Raw genomic sequence first — 10,116 nt, 5'->3', positions numbered from 1 at the left:
TATAAAAATCTATTTTTTAAAATTAATATTTATATTTATTTAAAAAAATTTTAAACTCGCCGCTATTGGTCCCATGTTTGCAAAAAAGGGCGGGGAAGTTTTTTTAAAAAAAAAATATTAAAGGATTAAAAAGAAATTTGCCTAGGGGCTCGAAGAATGGTGAGATTGCTTTGCCTGAGCTTCGGAAGGACTTTGTCGAACACATCAATGTGTGTTATTCTATACCAGATCAGTCAGTATGCTGGGAGGATCCAGTCATCATATCTCATTAGGGCAATAGATTTTTACCACATGAGGCAGGATAGTCCATCACTTTTCCCCAAAAGCTAGTGAAAGAGCTAGAGCAAGAGGTCAGGTCCTTTTTAGTGGACCATCTTACACTTGAAGCTTCACTTGCTTAAAGGCACAAGCGCCCTTGAGTGCTTCGCTAAGGCAGCCAACGACAGTTGGTGCTGACCATGAAGCTAACACATTCCAACTTGATTCCACCAATTCGTACAGCGTGAGAGAGGCAAGCACGGTCATCCGTGCCTTTCCCATGCAAGCGGCCAAACGTTATATCCTATGCCGTGGCCCGTGGGTGGAGATTCAACACTGCTGGCTGTGAGCGGTCGGTCTGCGCGACACAAACTTGCCCTGTGTGTGGCCTCTGTGTAGCAAATTTATGAGCAATCGACAGTTAATTGGGCGCCACTTCTATGTGGTTTAGGAAATTCCATCCGGTTAAAGGTAAAAATAACAAGCCAAAATGGAAATAAAGACTACTAATCTTAGAAGATAAGAATTCCAAGTTGAGTCACTGAATACCAATTGTGTTTGTGGAAGAAAGATTGTCAATACTTTTCCCACACGCCCGTCTAAAGCAGCTCACCAAAATCGAAAAGTCTTCTACCCAAGCGCGTCTGTGTATATACATAAATAGAGAGAATTTATAAGAGATTATAACATATCCTGCGTGTGTATGATTCACTTGTTACGACAATGACCTGCTACTTGACCTTTTTGACCAGAAATCTAACCACACGTGTTTGACGTTGGACTCGGTTTGTTGACTTTTCCGAGGCCCAGTCGGTGCGCAGCCGCCAATGTAGTCACAATTCATGAATACATTCAATTAGAAGGAAGGTTCCGACAGTCTCTTTGGACTTATCCAATGTTCAAAAATCATTCTCATTAATTCTACGGAATTATGGTATTGGAATTTTTATTGACTGTGGCAGAGAATTTGATCATGCAATTATCACAGGAGGCATACTTGCTTGAAATTAAAAGGGAATCTGGAATTGCATCTAACAGAGCTGTTTATTTCTGTGTTTTGACAAATCTAAATCTAGTTTCTTAACTGCCCCAAGATTTCTATTCACATTCTTGCTCTCTTCATGATCATCTTTCATGAAGAGAAACCCCACAAAACCCTCTCTTTTTTTCTTTTCTTTTTTTTTTTAAAAAAAAAAGAGAAATAATTAAAACAGAATAGGAAGCATTTGCTAATTGTTACATGGGAGGGGGTGGCTGGAACATCCGGCCGGAGACTGCCGCAGCCACGGCGTCCTTGAAGGCTGGGTCGTTCGTCAGCGACGCCGCCATTTGCTCCACCAGGCTCCGTGGGAGCTCTGCTTCCGGCGGCGACTCCGACTTCTGCATCCTCCTCGATTGGCTAAACTCCAGCATCACCTTGCTCGGCACAGGCGGCGCCGCCGCCGCGGGAGGAGGAAGATGAAGAGTTCGCTCGTGGGCCAAGCTGCTCGCACCGCGGCCGGATTGGGGTTGAGAAGGTTTGCTGTGGTTGTGCTCGCCCTCGTAGGTGGCGACAAACAAGGACGTCTCCTCTGCGCTCCTCTGCACCTGAGAAACCCGAAAATTCATCATCCAGTTAGATCAAAAATCAGATTTTGATTGAATTTTAAGGGGACTCTGTTTCAGATGGATGAGAAACTCGGTTCACCTTCTTCTTGACAGGGCAGGATGGAGCGAAGGAGCATCTGAAGTAAGCTCTGGGGCAAGGGTTATCTCTTGTCACTTTTTGGCCATACTTCCTCCATTGATACCCATCTTTGACCACCTGATTAAGATTCGAGAACAGAGGAGTGAGTTAAAACTAGAGGAGAAATTGAGACGGAGCATTGGGAAAGGATTTTAATTACCAGACTGGAATCGGAAGGGTCAGTGCGGACGTAGAACTTGGAGAGTAGGGGCTTGCAGGGGTCCTCCTTCACGCGCTTACAGCTGGAGTCTTCCCCCTCGCTGGAGGTGCTGCTGTCGGTGACGGCGAGTCGCTTCCTCTTGGCTTCGGAGGAGGAAGCGTCGCCGCCGCCATCATCGTCGGAGGCCTTGGAGGTGAGCTCCGCCATCTGGCCCTGCAGCGCGCTGTAGTTGGCAGCCATGGAGGCGAGCATCTCCTTCAGGCGCTTGTTCTCGTCGGAGACGCGGCCCAGCTCCGCCTCCAGCTCCTTCACTTGCTTCAAGTCGGGGCGTTCGATATCAGCGGGGCCGGGCTTCGCCGGAGGGTCGTGGAGGGAGCTGATATTGAGGTCGAGATTGAGCCACTTCAAGTCCATTAGGGAGATCGATCGTTGCTGGGGAGATCAATTACAGAATGATGAGATAGAGATTTTAGAGGAGTTGGAAATGGTGGTGGAATTTATAGAGTTGGAAAAGCGGGGCCACTTTGCTAAAGCATTAGAACATTCAAAACACATGGTAAGAGATGGAGTTCTAATAATGGCATGAAAGCTAAAAGCAGTCCTTCCTGGAAGCACACCAGCTTTGGCCATTTTCTCTATATTTTATTTTATATGTGTATATATATCTATTAAAAAATATTCTAGAAATCAGTTAATTTAACGGGGTTGGAATAGGAATTGGAATTATTAGTTGCATTGAATCTTTGCTGTGTTTCAATAGGAAAATATATGACACAAACAAGTCTAGTTAATTTATAATTGTCATTGTGTGTCTGACCTGAAAGAAGGGTCAAGACATAAGTGAGTCCAATTCTGCAATGGTTGAATAGTAAATAGTTATAGGAGGGTGAATAACCTCTAATTCTGCAATGGGAAGTCAATCAACCAATTAATATAACAAAATTAAATAAGATAAGAAAATAAATACTAACATTTCACACCCTGGTTCATAACCTTTGTTCTTCATGACTTATAATTCTTCGATGAGTTACTTTAAAAAGTTCACTAGTTTTTTTCTCTTTCTCAGATTTTTTTTGATAGAGAAATCTCTTGCAATCTTCTTTAAAAGATGAGACAAGTGTAAGTTTGAAGATTAAAACTATGGCTATATAAGAGAGGTCAAGAGATTTTGAATGATAAGTAATAATGTCAGCTTTTGTATATTCTCTTTTGTCTTTCTTTTATAGCATTCCATCATTTTCAACTTCTCGTATTATTCGACTACTCTGTCGTTGTCAAATGGATTCACTATCATTCAAGTGTTTTTATTATCGCTTTAGGTTCTACTCTACGTTCCAATGACTATTCAGTTAATTGGTTTCCATCATAGTTGATTATTTTATGTACTTCTTAGATCATTTGATCGTTGCCATCTAGCTTTGTTAGATCAGCAACTATCTCTACCTTTTCGGCGAAGTTAGCAATCAACTGGATTATGTCCTAATTTGACTACAATTAGCTCAGTCGATTCAACCACAGCTATAAATATTATGTTCATTGGTTAATCAACTCGAGGCGACTACCTAATCAACTCAACCATCAATCAGCAGAAGGTAACCTTCAACTGAGTGGATTATTAATTATAATCATCCTAATAATTGAATCTTTATCTAAGTTGAGAGCTAACCTTACAACTCTCAACTCTTTTAAGATTTTACTTTACAACTCGCCTTCGCTTATTAGACTATGTTGTATCTTTGAAAGCATGAAATAAAACGAAACGAAAGCGATAACTATTCACAGTAATCTCCCGAAGAAATCGCAATTGAAGACGTCGGTTGACGAAGAGGTCGTTGCTGCAGTCACCGAGAAGATCACCACACGGAACCTCCTCGAACTGTTTCACGAACCAAATCCCAGCCTCTGGACGTTCTCTATCGCTCGCTGATCACCTCACAACTTCCCTGCGCTCTCTGATCACCTCCACAAACCTTCTGCTGCGATCTCTTTCATCCTCTTCTCAAAGGCTTGGACGCACCTTTATAAGAAGACTAAGGAAGACGAAGGAGAAAGGACGTCCCTTCGTCTCCTTGGCGTTTGCAGCAGTTTGCAGCAATGAGAGAAACGAAAGGACTCCGTTTCCCTTCGTCTCTTGTAACGCCCAACAGACTATCTCTTGTCAAGTTATTCATTTCTCATATACAGTAAACTCTCCATTCATTCCATTGGTTATCCTCCTAGCTTCACTTAAATAGTTCGCTTCCTCCAACTCAATGACACTTTTATACTCATCGTCTTGTGATTTCTCAATTGTTCCATAACATCCTTGTTTGATCTTCAAACTTCAAGCCATCAAGTCGCGCTAAGTCTCTAGATGCATTTCAATTAAACTTCATATACATTTTAGATTAAAAAAAATATGATCCTAAATTAACCCTTTGCCCAAAGCACCAAAATCATGATCCAATTCAATCACTTAGTGCACAATTATACCAACAAGATATATGAGGATGATTCCAACCTTTTTGCAATTTTTTTTTAATTGAAAATTGGAGCACCAAATTTACTAGGAGACTTTTACATGTAGATGACATTGCCATTTCTGATGGGATGACAATTTACTTAGTTCTAATTAAACTCAAACCAATTTATTTTGAGTAAGATTGTTTTGTCTTGTCTTGTTATGTAAATAAGATGAGGATGAAATAAAAATATGATTTAATCATGCGTGGTCTCGCAAGTTAATTATGGGATAAAATTTTTTCTTTTCCATGTTTAATCACGTTAGCCCCATATGAAATTTAATTTACAACCTATATTTTATATATTATAATATATTTTATTGCCTCTCTCTAAATCTGTAGGAGTGATTTGTAATATTGAACTATGTGTCTTTGAGTATCATCATTGCATACATGTGTTTAGCTAGGTAAGGATAGAATAATCAGTGGCTTAGTACTACAAAAATAATCCATATTAACGACTGGTGTAACAACGGGATCATGATTCTGTCGGTGATGAATGACATAAAGAAAATTCCATCAATAATAGATTAAGGATTAACAATCCCTACAAAAAATATAGTTTTTTGGGACGAATTTATAAAAAAAATTCGTTGCAGAATTTTTTTGGACGAATTCTTCAACGAAAAAATTTTCGTCCCCAACTTCTTGTTGCCAACTTTTGGAACAAATATTTTTTTGTTGCAAATTTGGCAACGAATTTGAGTACAAATTGACGATGAATAATATTTTCGTCCCCAAATTCGTCGCTAATTTTACAACAAAAAATCTATTTGTCGCAATATTGTATACAATTTTGGAATGAATATTTGCTTTGTTGTAAATTAGAAACTCATAGACTCTTGTTTCATGAAATTCTGGCATTTGTAGGTCTATATTTTAAGTTTTAGACACATATTCAAACATGCGTTGAAGGTTAACATACTTAATTAATAGTAAACTATCTATGTTTCACTAAATATGGAAATAGAGATATCGAAATTTTATGAAAAAAATTTCTATGGGTTCTTAGTTTTCTCCTAATCATAAAAATATTCTAATCCACAATTTTAATCTAATATATTGAGTGTGGTAATTTTTAACATGAATTAGATCACATTCATGTTAAAAAAACCACCACACTCAATATATTAGGTTAAAATTCTGGATTATAATATTTTTATGATGAGGAGAAAAATATAAATATACAAAAACTTATTTCATGAAATTCTGAGATCTCTAGGTCTATATTTAGAGCCTCCGATTAATTTTTATTTTCTTAATTATTTTTTTGATTCTGGGGTGAATCCAGGATTCACCCCAGATTTTGGGACAAATTCATGGATTCATCCTAGATTTTGGGACAATTTTTTATATTCATCCCAGATTTAGGGACAAATCCAGTATTCGTTCCAGATTTTAAAAAATTAAAAAAAATAGAATAATCAATCGGAAGCCATAAATATCGATGTAGAGATGTCAGAATTTCATGAAATAAGTTTCTATGGATTTCTAATTTTCTCATGATCTTAAAAATATCTTCATCCATAATTTTAACATAATATATTGAGTGTGGTGATTTTTTTTATCATGAATTAGGTTATATTCATGTTAAAAAAATCATCACACTCAATATATTAGATTAAAATTTAGGATTAGGATATTTTTATGACCAGGAGAAAAATAGGAATGGATAGAAACTTGTTTTATAAAATTCTGAGATCTCTAGGTCCATATTTAGGGCTTCCGAATGATTTTTTTAAGTCTAGGATGAATCTTGGATTCGTCCCAGATTTTGGGATGAATCTTGGATTCGTCCAAGATTTTGGGATGAATCTAAGATTCGTCCCAGATTTAAAAAAAAAAAAAGAAAAAGAAAAATTAATCAGACACTAAATATGGACCTAGAGATGTCGAAATTTCATAAAACAAGTTTTATGGGGTTCTAATTTTGTACCAATCATAAATATGTCCTCATCTATAATTTTAACCTAATATATTTAGTGTGGTGATTTTTTAACCCGAATTAGATCAAATTCAGGTTAAAAAATCACCACACTCAAAATATTAGGTCAAAATTATATATGAGGACATTTTTTTGATCAAGAGAATGATACGAACACATAGAAACTTGTATCATGAAATTTTGATATCTCTATATCCATATTTAAGGCTTTCAATTTTTTTTTTCTTTTTTAAAAAAAAGATTGATTCTGGGACAAATCTAGCATTCATCCCAGAATTGGGGACAAATCAAGAGAATGATACGAACACATCCCTAAATATTTTTTTAAATATTTTTAAAAAAATTTCAATCTGGGACGAATCCTAGATTCGTCCCAGAATCTGGGATGAATCCTAGATTTGTCCCAGAATCTAGGACGAATTTTGCGATGAAAATAGTTTTCGTTGGGAATTTGCACCGAAAATATTTTGTTGCAGATTTCGTTGCTAATTTGGGTCAAATTTTATTTTTGTCGCAAAACTTGTTGTAATTTTGGGACGAAAAATATTCATCCCAAATTTTCATCCCTAAATCATTATTTTTGTAGTGAACAGGATCAAGTATTCCATTGTCGACCAATGATAGAACTGTCGATTCAGTCATAACTCAACGATGGAATAATTGATTCCATCGTTAAATTTGGACAAATTTAGGGTTTCCAACCCAACTTTTCTTTTCATGCTATCTCTCCTTTCTCTCTCCTCTCTCTCTAACTATTCTATCCAACAAACTCCATCCTTCCCCAGTCCTTCCTCTATGGCACATCATCTCTGGCTAGTTCTCTAGCGTCCCTCCACGTATTGTCGGTGTCGCTGTCCTTAATCCCGTCTCTAGCTTTTACTCCCTCTTCTCGTACCTCTTCAAGTCTAGCCTCCTTAGGTCCGACGTCCTTAGCTCCAGCCTCCTCAAATCCACCCTCCCAAGTTTTAGCGACCTCAGCTTAGATCTGGCCTCCGCAACTCCGATGAGCTCAGCTCATATCCGACCTCCTCAGCGCTAGCGGACTCAACATCTTCTTCGGCCTCCTCTCTAGCTTCATTATCTTCAACCATCCTCAGCCTCGTGTCCTAATCTCCAAGGAAGTTGTGAGTACCATTTCTCTACGAATTTTTGGTTTAGGATTTTGATTAGCATTTTGTGATTGCATGACCTAACATAATTGCCTTGTTTGCCAATATTTTTTCTATATTGAGACCATGTATTGTAACGACCACCCTTCTTACTACTACTACTCTCTAAGGATGACCGTTACTTAACTACTAACTCTACTTAACCGGTATGATTAAAATCCTCGAAGAAACCCTATCGAAAAATTTCGACAGAGTCTCCCCTGTACCGGTGACCTTAAACTGACATACATAACATAATATACACAGCCACAGGCGGCTGGAACACATATCAAACATACAAAAGAAATAACATCACCACGCAGTTTAATGAAATCAAATCATGCAAGTAATGAATAGCGGAAACAAAATAAAAGCATACAATTAACTAACAGCGGAAGACTAAATGACTCATCTAATACATTCTTAATAAATGGCAATCTTAATAAATTCTTAAACTAAGTCCCAAGGCTTCCATAGTCCTGGCATCACACACCATCCGCGCCACCTTGTCGCCTTCCTTGCTAAATCTTTTCTTTTCCTTTATCTGCAGTAAGAGGAAGTGTAGTCTATAAGCAAAATTTGCTTAGTAAGCGCTATCTAACTCACAAAATCTCGATATGCATGTATATAAATAAAAACATGCTAAAACTGAATGCTAACATGTAAAGCTACCCATGCTCATACATAGCAAAGGAATCATACTAACTGAAATACTAAACATGTATAGCTAATCATGCTCATAAATAGCAAGGAACAGTAAACTAACTCATGCTCTTCTATTAGTAAAGAAACATACTGAAAGGCTAAACATGTAAGGCAAGTCTATACTATCATGCTTGCATAAAGAACTAAGCTTACTGAATTCTAAACACCTTCTGAATCTTATTTCACTTGTTTAAAGACTTATTCTTTAAATACTTTATACTTATGTAAAACTTGCTTTACTTGTTCAAAACTTATACTTATAATACTTCAAAATAATAATCAACTTCTCTTGGGCCCGGCAACTGTGCTTTTACTTTTGTAACGACCCGACCCATTCGGCGGCCCATTTGGCGACCCTATGGTCGTCGACCGTCGACCGTCGGCCGAGCCGTTACTACTAGGTTATCTAAACCTAGGGATGACTATGGGAGCCCAACCCAAGGACAGAGAGTCCAGTACAGTGCCACTGATAAAAGTAAAATACTTGTTATCTTTTAATACTTCTATATAATGCCTCGGCATTTTCTTTAGCACCTTGTGTGCCAAAATCCCTAAAGTCTTGACTTTGGGATCTACTTAAGGCCTTGGCCTTTTTCTTTCTTTTCTTTATCTTTCTTATACTTGTTAATACTTCTAAAAGAATACTTCTTTAAAAAGAAACTGAAATGTTTAAACCAATTCTAACACTGCAATACTTAAACAAAATCTGCATACAAGTTTAAACAGAAATCTGCATATTAAGCATAATTAAAATCTGCATATTAAGCTTATCTAAAATCTGCATACTGAGCTTATCTAAAATCTGCATACTAAGCTTAACAAAATCTGCATACTAACTCAATCGAAATTCTGCATACAAGCTTAATCAAAATCTGCATGGTAAGCTTATCTAAGATCTGCATACTATGCTACTAAAATTCTGCTTATTAATACTTTATAGAATCTACATTGATCAACATGTAAATCTCATAGTCTTCTTTTGTCTCCTGGATCCCCTCTAGAAATAACAATTTCTCTAAGTTATCTTTAGCTGGCCTAATGGGAAGCCCTGTCTGTAACCAATAACATGATAGAAATTTGGGCTTCTTATAAAAATCGTACCTCCATCTGTGAGACTCACCTCTGTCCTGATCAACCACAATTTCTTCACTGAATCTTATCCATTTTGCTTTATCTAATATATGAAAAGTCCCTTTACTTAAATCAGTACCTTATGGAAAACAGGCTTGATCTTTTCTATTACAGCAAGGAAAAATCTAAAATTGAGGTTCATGGCAACATAACACAGAAATCTAAATCTGAAATGCTACTAAAGATCCAACTGAATCCTTCCACAACTAAACTTGTTCATACTCAACGCATAGTTCAACTATGTAACTTGTTCACAGCCCATACGTTTACTAAGCAACAGAAACCTTCCAGCATCCTAAATTCTTTAACACAAATCTGCACTACTAAGAATTACATAACAATCCACTAACATAAACCTCAACATCAATGAAAATTGATTTACAACTTATTCCTAATTCTGAACATCAATATACTTAATCCTTACAACTTCTTTTCCCTCTCTAAGAATCACGGCAGAACCTGAAATCTGCAGCGATCCTAAATCATCTAACAGCAATTAGTAAGAATCCATGTTCATAGCAATTCAGTGGCCATACCACAGT

General features: G+C 37.2%; 1 protein-coding gene across 1 annotated transcript; it reads right to left on the bottom strand.

The window, feature by feature from the left end:
- Positions 1-1,283: 1,283 nt before the first annotated feature.
- Positions 1,284-2,622, bottom strand: LOC121967125 (WRKY transcription factor WRKY71-like). Its single transcript, XM_042517167.1, has 3 exons — positions 2,145-2,622; positions 1,946-2,062; positions 1,284-1,845 (listed from the first exon to the last, which is right to left on the bottom strand). Exons 1-3 carry the CDS (start codon positions 2,556-2,558, stop codon positions 1,495-1,497), a joined length of 882 nt encoding a protein of 293 aa, XP_042373101.1. The 5' UTR covers positions 2,559-2,622; the 3' UTR covers positions 1,284-1,494.
- Positions 2,623-10,116: the final 7,494 nt, after the last annotated feature.

Source organism: Zingiber officinale, chromosome 1B, assembly GCF_018446385.1.
Source record: "Zingiber officinale cultivar Zhangliang chromosome 1B, Zo_v1.1, whole genome shotgun sequence".
Taxonomy (NCBI): domain Eukaryota; kingdom Viridiplantae; phylum Streptophyta; class Magnoliopsida; order Zingiberales; family Zingiberaceae; genus Zingiber; species Zingiber officinale.
Note: the sequence above shows the minus strand (reverse complement) of the source record. Positions and strands in the feature narration are given on the sequence as shown.